The sequence below is a fragment of the Anomaloglossus baeobatrachus genome, chromosome 1 (assembly GCF_048569485.1).
Source record: "Anomaloglossus baeobatrachus isolate aAnoBae1 chromosome 1, aAnoBae1.hap1, whole genome shotgun sequence".
NCBI classification, from domain to species: domain Eukaryota; kingdom Metazoa; phylum Chordata; class Amphibia; order Anura; family Aromobatidae; genus Anomaloglossus; species Anomaloglossus baeobatrachus.
The window spans coordinates 900,325,284-900,341,503 of record NC_134353.1 but is presented as its reverse complement, the minus strand read 5'-3'; the positions used below and the strand labels follow the sequence as shown (position 1 = coordinate 900,341,503).

Sequence of the window (16,220 nt, the reverse complement as noted above, 5' to 3'; positions counted from 1 at the left end):
TTTTATTTATATATCTATATCTATATATATCTATATCTATATCTATATCTATATCATATATATATATATATATATATATATATATATATATATATATATATATATATATATATATCTATATCTATATCTATATATATATATATATATATTTATTTATTTTTTTTTTTTTTAAATATTGGTCTATGCCAGCATTTTCTGCGATCTGTAGCCAATCTGTCCATACGAGAACTCATTTTTTGCAGGTCATCGATTTTATTGATACCATTTTGGATTATACACACACCGTGTTTTTATTGCAACAGTAACCAACACTGAAAAAACAAGTCAATAGAAACTAAATAGTGCAGCTACAAAAGCTCTTATAAGAACATAAAATCTCAATAATACATATATAAGATGATAGGATAAAAAAAAAAAGTCTGTCACACCTGTATAGTTATATTTAAAGGGCAACTCTAAAGTCTCCTGGTTCTAAAAAAAAAAAAAAAAAGTGCAGAGAAGCTGGTCATGCAAGTCCAGCCCTCAGCAATTAAAGGGCAGGGCTTTTTGTGGATCATTAGTCACCTATGGTATCATCAGTCTGCAATGGCTGATAACTGAGAACAATCGCCAATGTTGCTACAGCAGGTGTCTGGTCAATCCCAGCTCCCAAATTACACCAGTCCCTGAAGCAAATCCACTATAATTAGGGATTGACGCACAAGCTGCGCCGTTTTCTGCAAATGTCTATTCACTTCTATGAGAAGAACAGGGGCACAGCAAGAAAACCTGTTCTGCAGCCAAAATAGCCGTCCCCATCCGAGCGGCAGATCCATTACACACCATTCATAAAAAGTCAGAGGCAATAATGGCTGACGGGGCGAAGGACACATTATCTATGATCCCTGGCACTTTTATCGAAACTCCTTCCCTTACTTCCGCCTTCGCTGTGCACACCTGTCTGCCGAGCCGCGACCCACCTGATCCCTGGTTGTCACAAGTATTCACAGCCGCCCAAATCCATTCCCCAGTGATTATGCTGAAGAGGCCTTCACTGTGCCTCTATAGGGTTAAGTTCATACAGGTGTTCAATGAGTTTTTAATAATGCATATTTTTGCTGCGCAGAAAACGCAGCGTCTTTGGCTATGTTCACACATCAAGTGTTTGGTTGCAGAAATTCGTGCATCTCTTGGCAGCAAAAACGCATTGAAAAACCATGTGTTTTTGCACGCAGTTTTCACAGTGAAAAACATCAAAAGAATTGACATGCTGCAGATTATTTTCTGCACCAAATCTGCAAGTAAAAAAAAAAAAAAAATCAACATGCGCACTACACTTTTGGTTTCTCATTGACCTTGCTGGAATAAGGATTTGCATGCAGTTTTGTGACAAAACTGCAAAAAAAAAAAAAGCACAAAAACGCACTGTGTGCACAGAGCCTTACAGTTCCAGGAAAGTTGATGGAATTTATAGAAATTTTATGCACACTTTTTTTTCCCTCTTTGTAATATGACCTGTAGTACGTTTTACGTCAACATGTCATAAAATTGCACTAGATACGGAAATTCTTGTACATAGGAGGCAGTAGTAGTTATATTCTCGTACATAGGAGCAGTATTATAGTAGTTATATTCTCGTACATAGGAGCAGTATTAGCGTACTTGTATTCTTGTATATAGGGAGCAGTATTACAGTAGTTATATGCTTGTACATAAGGGGCAGTATTATAGTAGTTATATTCTTGTACATAGGGGGCAGTATTATCTATATATATAATTGCCTTATTCTGTCTGTCTGTCTGTCTGTCATGCTCCAAAATTGTGTCCTTACGGTGACACAAAGCTGATTGGCCGCTGGGCTCGCCATGGCCCCGCCCCCCCACACGGATTGGCCGCTCGCCCAGGCTGCGCCCCCACACGGATTGGCCAGCCGCTCACCCAGGCTCCGCCCCCCCCCCACAGATTGGCCTCTTGCCCCGGCACCCTGCAGGCATTGGCAATTCGGCCACGCCACGCCCCCCTCACGCAACGCATGCTAGCTCTGGCCCCGCCCACCTACCCCCGCGCATTCCCCGAACTGACACGGCTGTCACGGAGGTGAGTACTGTACTCCCCCCCCCCCCATTCCCCGAACTGACACGGCTGTCACGGAGGTGAGTACTGTACTCCCCCCCCCCCCCCCCCCGTCCCCCATCCCCCGCTCGCACGGGAGTGGTGTGGGCTCCCGTGCGAGCGGGGGACGGGATGCGTTGGCATGGTTACAAGCGCATCAAGATCCTGCAGCGGCGGAAGATCCACACGCACACACATACACACACATCAGATCACACTCACTCTCACACACACACCTCACACACACATCACACATCACATCGCATCCACACACTCACAGCATCCGGCGATATCGCTTGCTTCTCGGCCTCGATACTGTGCTGTTGTGACCTTCCAGGACCTGACGGAGGATCACATGGCCAGAAGCATGTGGTATCTCCGGATGTTGTGACTGTGAGCACGTATGTGCGATATCGTCAGTGTCTGTGTGTGTGAGTGTATGCGATCGGGTGTGTGTGAGTGTCGGGATCGGGTGTGTGTGAGTGTCGGGATCGGGTGTGTGTGAGTGGATGCGATCGTGTGTGTGAGTGTCGGCAGAGGAGCACGGCGTGCTGGAGGAGGCTGGGAGCAGAGAGGCTGATCTTGGGAAAGGCTGGGAGGGGGAGGCTGATGCTGGGGGAGACTGGGAGGGGAAGGCTGATGCTGAAGGAGGCTGGGAGGAGGAGGCTGGGAGGAAGGAGGCTGGGAGGAAGGAGGCTGGGAGGAGAGAGGCTGATCCTGGGGAAGGCTGGGAAGGGGAGGCTGATGCTGAGGGAGGCTGGAAGGAGAGAGGCTGATGCTGGGGGAGGCTGGAAGGAGAGAGGCTGAGGCTGGGAGGAGAGAGGCTGATGCTGAGGGAGGCTGGGAGGAGAGAGGCTGATCCTGGGGAAGGCTGGGAGAGAGGCTGATGCTGGGGGAGGCTGGAAGGTGAGAGGCTGATGCTGCGGGTAGAGAGGCTGATGCTGGCGCAGCATGGCGGATGGAGCACGTTTGGGAGTGCGCAGCATGGCGGATGGAGCACGTTTGGGAGTGCGCAGCATGGCGGATGGAGCACGTTTGGGAGTGCGCAGCATGGCGGATGGAGCACGTTTGGGAGTGCGCAGCATGGCGGATGGAGCACGTTTGGGAGTGCGCAGCATGGCGGATGGAGCACGTTTGGGAGTGCGCAGCATGGCGGATGGAGCACGTTTGGGAGTGCGCAGCATGGCGGATGGAGCACGTTTGGGAGTGCGCAGCATGGGGGATGGAGCACGATGGGGAGTGCGCAGCATGGCGGATGGAGCACGTTTGGGAGTGCGCAGCATGGCGGATGGAGCACGTTTGGGAGTGCGCAGCATGGCGGATGGAGCACGTTTGGGAGTGCGCAGCATGGCGGATGGAGCACGTTTGGGAGTGCGCAGCATGGCGGATGGAGCACGTTTGGGAGTGCGCAGCATGGCGGATGGAGCACGTTTGGGAGTGCGCAGCATGGCGGATGGAGCACGTTTGGGAGTGCGCAGCATGGCGGATGGAGCACGTTTGGGAGTGCGCAGCATGGCGGATGGAGCACGTTTGGGAGTGCGCAGCATGGCGGATGGAGCACGTTTGGGAGTGCGCAGCATGGCGGATGGAGCACGTTTGGGAGTGCGCAGCATGGCGGATGGAGCACGTTTGGGAGTGCGCAGCATAGGGGATGGAGCACGATGGGGAGTGCGCTGCATGGGGGATGGAGCACGATGGGGAGTGCGCTGCATGGGGGATGGAGCACGATGGGGAGTGCGGAGTATGGCGAATGGAGCACGTTTGGGAGTGCGCTGCATGGCGGATGGAGCACGTTTGGGAGTGCGCAGGATGGGAGATGGAGCACGATGGAGGGTGCGCAGCATAGGGGATGGAGCACGTTTGGGAGTGCGCAGCATGGCGGATGGAGCACGTTTGGGAGTGCGCAGCCTGGGAGATGGAGCACGATGGGGAGTGCGCAGCATGGCGGATGGAGCACGTTTGGGAGTGCGCAGCATGGGGGATGGAGCACGATGGGGAGTGCGCAGCATGGCGGATGGAGCACGTTTCGGAGTGCGCAGCATGGCGGATGGAGCACGTTTCGGAGTGCGCAGGATTGGAGATGGAGCACGAAGGGGGGGGCGCAGCATAGGGGATGGAGCACGATAGGGAGTGCGCTGCATGGGGGATGGAGCACGATGGGGAGTGCGCTGCATGGGGGATGGAGCACGATGGGGAGTGCGCTGCATGGGGGATGGAGCACGATGGGAAGTGCACACCTCCCCCCAACACACACACACACGCGCGCGCGCGCGCACGCACTGCACAACACACCACACACACACACTGGGAACCACAAACAACTGCCCTACACAGACACCCACACACAGACAACGCTGCACACACAAATATACGCACATACCGCACAACACACACATTGCACAAAACATACCTCCCCCCAAAACACACCACACACACACAAACCGCGCAACACACACACACACACACAACGCTACACACACAGCGCTCCACAAACAACGCAACACACAAACAACACCGCTCTCACCCCCCATCACACCCAGAACATGTACAGCGCCCTACACAAACACTTGGTAACTACACACAACAACATCTATATATATATATATATTATATATATATATATAACAAAAATCATACATGAACTACACAATACGTAAATTCTAGAATACCCGATGCGTAGAATCGGGCCACCTTCTAGTAGTAGTTATATTCTTGTACATAGGAGGCAGTATTATAGTGGTTATATTCTTGTACATAGGAGGCAGTATTATAGTAGTTATATTCTTGTACATAGGAGGCAGTATTATATTAGTTGTATTCTTGAACATAGGGGGCAATATTATAGTAGTTATAAACTTGTACATAGGGGCAGTATGATAGTAGTTATATTCTGATACATAGGAGGCAGTATTATAGCAGTTATATTCTTGTACATAAGGGCAGTATTATAGTATTTATATTCTTGCACATGTGGCAGTATTATAGTAGTTATATTCTTGTACATAGGAGCAGTATTCGAGTAGTTGTATTCTTGTACATAGGAGCAGTATTATAGTAGTTATATTCTTGTACATAGGGGCAGTATTATAGTAGTCATTCTGGTACATAGGGGGCAGTATTATAGTAGTTATATTCTTGTACATAGTGGCAGTATTATATAGTAATAGTAGTTATATTCTTCTACACTTCTGGTTACCAATGAATCGATAACAATACACATGGGATAGATGTCAGCCGTAGCCTACATAGGTGTGATGTGACTATGCTCATGCTGATGAATCCACAATGCTTTGTCTGTGGACTATGAATGATTGCAGTAAATATAGGTGGTATTATAAGAGCAGGAGATTTATACACCAGACTATTTTCTGAATATCAGTGGCTGAGACTGGAGCTTTAACACAATCTGAGTCAGCAGCACATCGGAAAATGCAGAATCTGAGCTCATTACGCTGAATTTTAAATGGAAGCTCCTGGGAAAAAAGCTTAAACAACAATTCCCTAATGGGATGAAAGTATTGGAATAACTCGGCTGAAAAAGTGACGTTACCATAAACCAGAGATATACAGAGGATCAGGATTAATCTATCAAATACACTTGACTTTCACATTGTTGCCATTTTCAAGATCTCTACTTGCTGTCAGTGAATAGAACTCAAAGGTTCACAATCCGTCCTGTCCCAGTGCAGCAAACCCTCAGCTGTGAGATACACGGGACCTGGGTCTGGTTTTCAGTCTGATTGCTGCTCTGGAGAACGGATTCCAGATTCATTGATTTTATTAAATGAACTCAAATGTATTTCATTTTTGAGGATTTGTCCAATTGTTGTTAATTCAGACTATAAAAGGCTAAACCGTGCCCGATTTCAGCGGAATAATAAAGGGAGGAGGACAACGACGACGACATGCCGCTCCACATGTGCTGAGGCTGCAGAAATAAGGCCGCGTTCACACAGTGCGGCCACAGACGAGCGGAGCGGCTACAAGCTTACAAAACCGTGGCAAAAACATGGAGATTCTACAGGCAAAAAAAACAACATAGGCACAACGGGTGACACTACAACCCCTGGCAGGACAGCACCGGCTGAGAGTTGTAGTGTCACTGATGTAGAACTGCAGGAGGACAGGTATTCACATCAATGCAGGGTATGGACACCATAAACACGAGAAAGGGCAACACAAGACACCTACAAGTGACCCCAATACAGACAGGTGACACCTACAAGTGACCCCAATACAGACAGGTGACACCTACAAGTGACCCCAATACTGGCAGGTGACCCCCAATACAGACAGGTGATCCCCCAATACAGACAGGTGATCCCCCAATACAGACAGGTGATCCCCCAATACAGACAGGTGATCCCCCAATACAGACAGGTGACCCCCAATACAGACAGGTGACCCCTAATACAGACAGGTGACACCAAAATAGGAAACGTATGTGTAACTCCAATAAAGCCAGGTTACACAGAGCACCGACACCAATACAGACAGGTGACATCTACGAGCGACCACAATAAAGACAGGTGACCCCAATTTAGACAGGTGACCCACACAAACGACCCCAATACAGACAGGTGACACCGACAAGTGACCGAAGTACAGACAGATGACCCGACCCTAGTACAAAAAGTTGACAACTAGGAGTGACCCCAATACATAAAGGTGTCACCTACAAGTGACCCCAGTACAGAGAGGTGACACATGCAAGTGACCCCAATACAGAGAGGTGATACATACGAGCGACCTCAAAACAGATAAGTGACCTCAGTATTGACAGATAATGAATGTTAATACCGCAATAGAAACAGATGACAGTACAAGCCCTATATCACCACTACAGCTAGTCTATCACCAGTGCGACCACTGTACCCAGCGCCACGTCTCCAGTGCGACCACTGTACCCAGCGCCACGTCTCCAGTGCGACCACTATACCCAGCGCCACGTCTCCAGTGCGACCACTGTACCCAGCGCCACGTCTCCAGTGCGACCACTGTACCCAGCGCCACGTCTCCAGTGCGACCACTGTACCCAGCGCCACGTCTCCAGTGCGACCACTGTACCCAGCGCCACGTCTCCAGTGCGACCACTGTACCCAGCGCCACGTCTCCAGTGCGACCACTGTACCCAGCGCCACGTCTCCAGTGCGACCACTGTACCCAGCGCCACGTCTCCAGTGCTACCACTGTACCCAGCGCCACGTCTCCAGTGCGACCACTGTACCCAGCGCCACGTCTCCAGTGCGACCAGTGTACCCAGCGCCATGTCTCCAGTATGACCAGTGTACCCAGCGCTGTCTCCAGTATGACCAGTGTACCCAGCACCATGTCTCCAGTATGACCAGTGTACCCAGCGCCATGTCTCCAGTATGACCAGTGTACTCAGCACCATGTCTCCAGTATGACCAGTGTACCCAGCACCATGTCTCCAGTATGACCAGTGTACCCAGCGCCATGTCTCCAGTATGACCAGTGTACTCAGCACCATGTCTCCAGTATGACCAGTGTACCCAGCACCATGTCTCCAGTATGACCAGTGTACTCAGCACCATGTCTCCAGTATGACCAGCGTACCCAGCACTGTCTCCAGTATGACCAGTGTACCCAGCACTGTCTCCAGTATGACCAGTGTACCCAGCACCATGTCTCCAGTATGACCAGTGTACTCAGCACCATGTCTCCAGTATGACCAGTGTACCCAGCACCATGTCTCCAGTATGACCAGTGTACCCAGCGCCATGTCTCCAGTATGACCAGTGTACCCAGCACCATGTCTCCAGTATGACCAGTGTACCCAGCACCATGTCTCCAGTATGACCAGTGTACCCAGCGCCACGTCTCCAGTGCGACCACTGTACCCAGCGCCATGTCTCCAGTATGACCAGTGTACCCAGCACTGTCTCTCCAGTATGACCAGTGTACCCAGCGCCATGTCTCCAGTATGACCAGTGTACCCAGCGCTGTCTCCAGTATGACCAGTGTACCCAGCGCCATGTCTCCAGTATGACCAGTGTACCCAGCACCATGTCTCCAGTATGACCAGTGTACCCAGCGCTGTCTCCAGTATGACCAGTGTACCCAGCGCCATGTCTCCAGTATGACCAGTGTACCCAGCACTGTCTCCAGTATGACCAGTGTACCCAGCGCTGTCTCCAGTATGACCAGTGTACCCAGCGCTGTCTCCAGTATGACCAGTGTACCCAGCACCATGTCTCCAGTATGACCAGTGTACCCAGCACCATGTCTCCAGTATGACCAGTGTACCCAGCGCTGTCTCCAGTATGACCAGTGTACCCAGCACTGTCTCCAGTATGACCAGTGTACCCAGCACTGTCTCCAGTATGACCAGTGTACCCAGCACTGTCTCCAGTATGACCAGTGTACCCAGCACTGTCTCCAGTATGACCAGTGTACCCAGCACTGTCTCCAGTATGACCAGTGTACCCAGCACTGTCTCCAGTATGACCAGTGTACCCAGCACTGTCTCCAGTATGACCAGTGTACTCAGCGCTGTCTCCAGTATGACCAGTGTACCCAGCGCTGTCTCCAGTATGACCAGTGTACCCAGCGCTGTCTCCAGTATGACCAGTGTACCCAGCGCTGTCTCCAGTATGACCAGTGTACCCAGCGCCATGTCTCCAGTATGACCAGTGTACCCAGCACCATGTCTCCAGTATGACCAGTGTACCCAGCGCCATGTCTCCAGTATGACCAGTGTACCCAGCACCATGTCTCCAGTATGACCAGTGTACCCAGCACCATGTCTCCAGTATGACCAGTGTACCCAGCACCATGTCTCCAGTATGACCAGTGTACCCAGCACTGTCTCCAGTATGACCAGTGTACCCAGCGCCATGTCTCCAGTATGACCAGTGTACCCAGCACCATGTCTCCAGTATGACCAGTGTACCCAGCGCCATGTCTCCAGTATGACCAGTGTACCCAGCGCCATGTCTCCAGTATGACCAGTGTACCCAGCACCATGTCTCCAGTATGACCAGTGTACCCAGCACCATGTCTCCAGTATGACCAGTGTACCCAGCACCATGTCTCCAGTATGACCAGTGTACCCAGCACCATGTCTCCAGTATGACCAGTGTACCCAGCGCTGTCTCCAGTATGACCAGTGTACCCAGCGCTGTCTCCAGTATGACCAGTGTACCCAGCGCTGTCTCCAGTATGACCAGTGTACCCAGCGCCATGTCTCCAGTATGACCAGTGTACCCAGCACCATGTCTCCAGTATGACCAGTGTACCCAGCACTGTCTCCAGTATGACCAGTGTACCCAGCACCATGTCTCCAGTATGACCAGTGTACCCAGCGCCATGTCTCCAGTATGACCAGTGTACCCAGCACTGTCTCCAGTATGACCAGTGTACCCAGCACCATGTCTCCAGTATGACCAGTGTACCCAGCACTGTCTCCAGTATGACCAGTGTACCCAGCGCTGTCTCCAGTATGACCAGTGTACCCAGCACTGTCTCCAGTATGACCAGTGTACCCAGCACCATGTCTCCAGTATGACCAGTGTACCCAGCACCATGTCTCCAGTATGACCAGTGTACCCAGCACTGTCTCCAGTATGACCAGTGTACCCAGCACCATGTCTCCAGTATGACCAGTGTACCCAGCACCATGTCTCCAGTATGACCAGTGTACCCAGCACTGTCTCCAGTATGACCAGTGTACCCAGCACCATGTCTCCAGTATGACCAGTGTACCCAGCACTGTCTCCAGTATGACCAGTGTACCCAGCACCATGTCTCCAGTATGACCAGTGTACCCAGCACTGTCTCCAGTATGACCAGTGTACCCAGCGCTGTCTCCAGTATGACCAGTGTACCCAGCACTGTCTCCAGTATGACCAGTGTACCCAGCACCATGTCTCCAGTATGACCAGTGTACTCAGCGCTGTCTCCAGTATGACCAGTGTACCCAGCGCTGTCTCCAGTATGACCAGTGTACCCAGCGCCATGTCTCCAGTATGACCAGTGTACCCAGCGCTGTCTCCAGTATGACCAGTGTACCCAGCGCTGTCTCCAGTATGACCAGTGTACCCAGCACCATGTCTCCAGTATGACCAGTGTACCCAGCACCATGTCTCCAGTATGACCAGTGTACCCAGCACCATGTCTCCAGTATGACCAGTGTACCCAGCACTGTCTCCAGTATGACCAGTGTACCCAGCACTGTCTCCAGTATGACCAGTGTACCCAGCACTGTCTCCAGTATGACCAGTGTACCCAGCACCATGTCTCCAGTATGACCAGTGTACCCAGCACTGTCTCCAGTATGACCAGTGTACCCAGCGCCATGTCTCCAGTATGACCAGTGTACCCAGCACTGTCTCCAGTATGACCAGTGTACCCAGCGCCATGTCTCCAGTATGACCAGTGTACCCAGCGCCATGTCTCCAGTATGACCAGTGTACCCAGCGCCATGTCTCCAGTATGACCAGTGTACCCAGCGCTGTCTCCAGTATGACCAGTGTACCCAGCACTGTCTCCAGTATGACCAGTGTACCCAGCACCATGTCTCCAGTATGACCAGCGTACCCAGCACCATGTCTCCAGTATGACCAGTGTACCCAGCACCATGTCTCCAGTATGACCAGTGTACCCAGCGCTGTCTCCAGTATGACCAGTGTACCCAGCACCATGTCTCCAGTATGACCAGTGTACCCAGCGCCATGTCTCCAGTATGACCAGTGTACCCAGCGCCATGTCTCCAGTATGACCAGTGTACCCAGCGCCATGTCTCCAGTATGACCAGTGTACCCAGCACCATGTCTCCAGTATGACCAGTGTACCCAGCACCATGTCTCCAGTATGACCAGTGTACCCAGCACTGTCTCCAGTATGACCAGTGTACCCAGCACCATGTCTCCAGTATGACCAGTGTACCCAGCACCATGTCTCCAGTATGACCAGTGTACCCAGCACTGTCTCCAGTATGACCAGTGTACCCAGCACCATGTCTCCAGTATGACCAGTGTACCCAGCACCATGTCTCCAGTATGACCAGTGTACCCAGCACTGTCTCCAGTATGACCAGTGTACCCAGCACCATGTCTCCAGTATGACCAGTGTACCCAGCACTGTCTCCAGTATGACCAGTGTACCCAGCACCATGTCTCCAGTATGACCAGTGTACCCAGCACTGTCTCCAGTATGACCAGTGTACCCAGCGCTGTCTCCAGTATGACCAGTGTACCCAGCACCATGTCTCCAGTATGACCAGTGTACCCAGCGCCATGTCTCCAGTATGACCAGTGTACCCAGCGCCATGTCTCCAGTATGACCAGTGTACCCAGCGCCATGTCTCCAGTATGACCAGTGTACCCAGCACCATGTCTCCAGTATGACCAGTGTACCCAGCACCATGTCTCCAGTATGACCAGTGTACCCAGCACTGTCTCCAGTATGACCAGTGTACCCAGCACCATGTCTCCAGTATGACCAGTGTACCCAGCACCATGTCTCCAGTATGACCAGTGTACCCAGCACTGTCTCCAGTATGACCAGTGTACCCAGCACCATGTCTCCAGTATGACCAGTGTACCCAGCACCATGTCTCCAGTATGACCAGTGTACCCAGCACTGTCTCCAGTATGACCAGTGTACCCAGCACCATGTCTCCAGTATGACCAGTGTACCCAGCACTGTCTCCAGTATGACCAGTGTACCCAGCACCATGTCTCCAGTATGACCAGTGTACCCAGCACTGTCTCCAGTATGACCAGTGTACCCAGCGCTGTCTCCAGTATGACCAGTGTACCCAGCACTGTCTCCAGTATGACCAGTGTACCCAGCGCCATGTCTCCAGTATGACCAGTGTACCCAGCGCCATGTCTCCAGTATGACCAGTGTACCCAGCGCCATGTCTCCAGTATGACCAGTGTACCCAGCGCCATGTCTCCAGTATGACCAGTGTACCCAGCACCATGTCTCCAGTATGACCAGTGTACCCAGCACCATGTCTCCAGTATGACCAGTGTACCCAGCACTGTCTCCAGTATGACCAGTGTACCCAGCACCATGTCTCCAGTATGACCAGTGTACCCAGCACTGTCTCCAGTATGACCAGTGTACCCAGCACCATGTCTCCAGTATGACCAGTGTACCCAGCACTGTCTCCAGTATGACCAGTGTACCCAGCGCTGTCTCCAGTATGACCAGTGTACCCAGCACTGTCTCCAGTATGACCAGTGTACCCAGCACCATGTCTCCAGTATGACCAGTGTACCCAGCACCATGTCTCCAGTATGACCAGTGTACCCAGCACTGTCTCCAGTATGACCAGTGTACCCAGCACCATGTCTCCAGTATGACCAGTGTACCCAGCACCATGTCTCCAGTATGACCAGTGTACCCAGCACTGTCTCCAGTATGACCAGTGTACCCAGCACCATGTCTCCAGTATGACCAGTGTACCCAGCACTGTCTCCAGTATGACCAGTGTACCCAGCACCATGTCTCCAGTATGACCAGTGTACCCAGCACTGTCTCCAGTATGACCAGTGTACCCAGCGCTGTCTCCAGTATGACCAGTGTACCCAGCACTGTCTCCAGTATGACCAGTGTACCCAGCACCATGTCTCCAGTATGACCAGTGTACTCAGCGCTGTCTCCAGTATGACCAGTGTACCCAGCGCTGTCTCCAGTATGACCAGTGTACCCAGCGCCATGTCTCCAGTATGACCAGTGTACCCAGCGCTGTCTCCAGTATGACCAGTGTACCCAGCGCTGTCTCCAGTATGACCAGTGTACCCAGCACCATGTCTCCAGTATGACCAGTGTACCCAGCACCATGTCTCCAGTATGACCAGTGTACCCAGCACCATGTCTCCAGTATGACCAGTGTACCCAGCACTGTCTCCAGTATGACCAGTGTACCCAGCACTGTCTCCAGTATGACCAGTGTACCCAGCACTGTCTCCAGTATGACCAGTGTACCCAGCACCATGTCTCCAGTATGACCAGTGTACCCAGCACTGTCTCCAGTATGACCAGTGTACCCAGCGCCATGTCTCCAGTATGACCAGTGTACCCAGCACTGTCTCCAGTATGACCAGTGTACCCAGCGCCATGTCTCCAGTATGACCAGTGTACCCAGCGCCATGTCTCCAGTATGACCAGTGTACCCAGCGCCATGTCTCCAGTATGACCAGTGTACCCAGCGCTGTCTCCAGTATGACCAGTGTACCCAGCACTGTCTCCAGTATGACCAGTGTACCCAGCACCATGTCTCCAGTATGACCAGTGTACCCAGCACCATGTCTCCAGTATGACCAGTGTACCCAGCACCATGTCTCCAGTATGACCAGTGTACCCAGCACCATGTCTCCAGTATGACCAGTGTACCCAGCGCTGTCTCCAGTATGACCAGTGTACCCAGCACCATGTCTCCAGTATGACCAGTGTACCCAGCGCCATGTCTCCAGTATGACCAGTGTACCCAGCGCCATGTCTCCAGTATGACCAGTGTACCCAGCGCCATGTCTCCAGTATGACCAGTGTACCCAGCACCATGTCTCCAGTATGACCAGTGTACCCAGCACCATGTCTCCAGTATGACCAGTGTACCCAGCACTGTCTCCAGTATGACCAGTGTACCCAGCACCATGTCTCCAGTATGACCAGTGTACCCAGCACCATGTCTCCAGTATGACCAGTGTACCCAGCACTGTCTCCAGTATGACCAGTGTACCCAGCACCATGTCTCCAGTATGACCAGTGTACCCAGCACCATGTCTCCAGTATGACCAGTGTACCCAGCACTGTCTCCAGTATGACCAGTGTACCCAGCACCATGTCTCCAGTATGACCAGTGTACCCAGCACTGTCTCCAGTATGACCAGTGTACCCAGCACCATGTCTCCAGTATGACCAGTGTACCCAGCACTGTCTCCAGTATGACCAGTGTACCCAGCGCTGTCTCCAGTATGACCAGTGTACCCAGCACTGTCTCCAGTATGACCAGTGTACCCAGCACCATGTCTCCAGTATGACCAGTGTACTCAGCGCTGTCTCCAGTATGACCAGTGTACCCAGCGCTGTCTCCAGTATGACCAGTGTACCCAGCGCCATGTCTCCAGTATGACCAGTGTACCCAGCACCATGTCTCCAGTATGACCAGTGTACCCAGCACCATGTCTCCAGTATGACCAGTGTACCCAGCACTGTCTCCAGTATGACCAGTGTACCCAGCACTGTCTCCAGTATGACCAGTGTACCCAGCACTGTCTCCAGTATGACCAGTGTACCCAGCACCATGTCTCCAGTATGACCAGTGTACCCAGCACTGTCTCCAGTATGACCAGTGTACCCAGCGCCATGTCTCCAGTATGACCAGTGTACCCAGCACTGTCTCCAGTATGACCAGTGTACCCAGCGCCATGTCTCCAGTATGACCAGTGTACCCAGCGCCATGTCTCCAGTATGACCAGTGTACCCAGCGCTGTCTCCAGTATGACCAGTGTACCCAGCGCTGTCTCCAGTATGACCAGTGTACCCAGCACTGTCTCCAGTATGACCAGTGTACCCAGCACCATGTCTCCAGTATGACCAGTGTACCCAGCGCTGTCTCCAGTATGACCAGTGTACCCAGCACCATGTCTCCAGTATGACCAGTGTACCCAGCACCATGTCTCCAGTATGACCAGTGTACCCAGCACTGTCTCCAGTATGACCAGTGTACCCAGCACCATGTCTCCAGTATGACCAGTGTACCCAGCGCTGTCTCCAGTATGACCAGTGTACCCAGCGCTGTCTCCAGTATGACCAGTGTACCCAGCACCATGTCTCCAGTATGACCAGTGTACCCAGCGCTGTCTCCAGTATGACCAGTGTACCCAGCACCATGTCTCCAGTATGACCAGTGTACCCAGCGCTGTCTCCAGTATGACCAGTGTACCCAGCACCATGTCTCCAGTATGACCAGTGTACTCAGCACCATGTCTCCAGTATGACCAGTGCTATGTCTCCAGTATGACCAGTGCTATGTCTCCAGTATGACCAGTGCTATGTCTCCAGTACAATCAGTATACCCAGCAGTATATCGCCAGTATGACCTGTAGTATGTCATCAGTGCATGAAGTTGCCGCACGCCGCGCACTCACCCGGGAGTAGAGCTCGTACACGGACATGTTGGCTGCGGGCGCGGATCACAGGGCGCTCTCCACAGGGTGTTCCGGGCTCCCGCCGCTGCCGGCGACCTTTACCTCCAGTCCCGGCAGTGAGTAATCCCCGGCTCCTGCCGCCGCCTCCTCCACACACTGGCTCCACCTTACGCCGCTCCCTGCACAGGTGTGGGAGGAGAGCGGCAATCAGCATAGTGCACGCTGCACACCGACCGCGCAGACAGTGCACACTGCACACCACAGACAGTGCACACTGCACACCACAGACAGTGCAGACACTGCACACCGACCGCGCAGACAGTGCACACTGCACACCACAGACAGTGCACACTGCACACCACAGACAGTGCAGACACTGTACACCACAGACAGTGCAGACACTGCACACCGACAGCGCAGACACTGCACACTACACAGCGCAGACACTGCACACTACACACCACAGACAGTGCACAATGAACAGCGTAAACAGTACACACTACAAATCGCAAACAGTGCACACTACACACCACAGACAGTTCACAACACACACTGCATGTAGTTAGTGCACACTACACACCACAAATAGTGTATACTGCACAGCGCAGACAGTGCACACTACACAAAACAGACTGTGCATACTGCATAGTGTACACAGCACAGCGCAGACATTGCACAACATGCACTACATATAGTGCACACTACACACTGGACATTTACACAGTGCATATAGTCCACAACACACACTGAAGTCACACTGCATATAATAGTCTCATTGCATATAGTGCACAACATGCACTGTAATAACACTGCATATAGCTGACAACACATGCTGTCATTATACTGAATGCAATGACCCTGCACTGCCCACAAATCACAATGATCACTGCAGAACGGACATTGATATGCTGTGTGCAGAAATCATAGTCTACACTGCACTTTATACACAACTCACTGTAATTTGTACAGATCTCAGGGTGTAGTCACATGACCGCACAGTGTCTG

The 16,220-nt window shown here is 52.0% G+C and overlaps 1 protein-coding gene across 2 annotated transcripts in view; it reads right to left on the bottom strand.

The window, feature by feature from the left end:
* Nucleotides 1-15,339, bottom strand: part of MYO5B (myosin VB) — a 327,189-nt gene extending 311,850 nt beyond the window's left edge. For both annotated transcript variants that reach the window (XM_075327185.1, XM_075327192.1), the window contains exon 1: nt 15,216-15,339. In XM_075327185.1, coding sequence (XP_075183300.1) covers nt 15,216-15,242 — 27 coding nt within the window. In that variant the 5' untranslated portion in view covers nt 15,243-15,339. The remainder of the gene's footprint in view (nt 1-15,215) is intronic.
* Nucleotides 15,340-16,220: the final 881 nt, after the last annotated feature.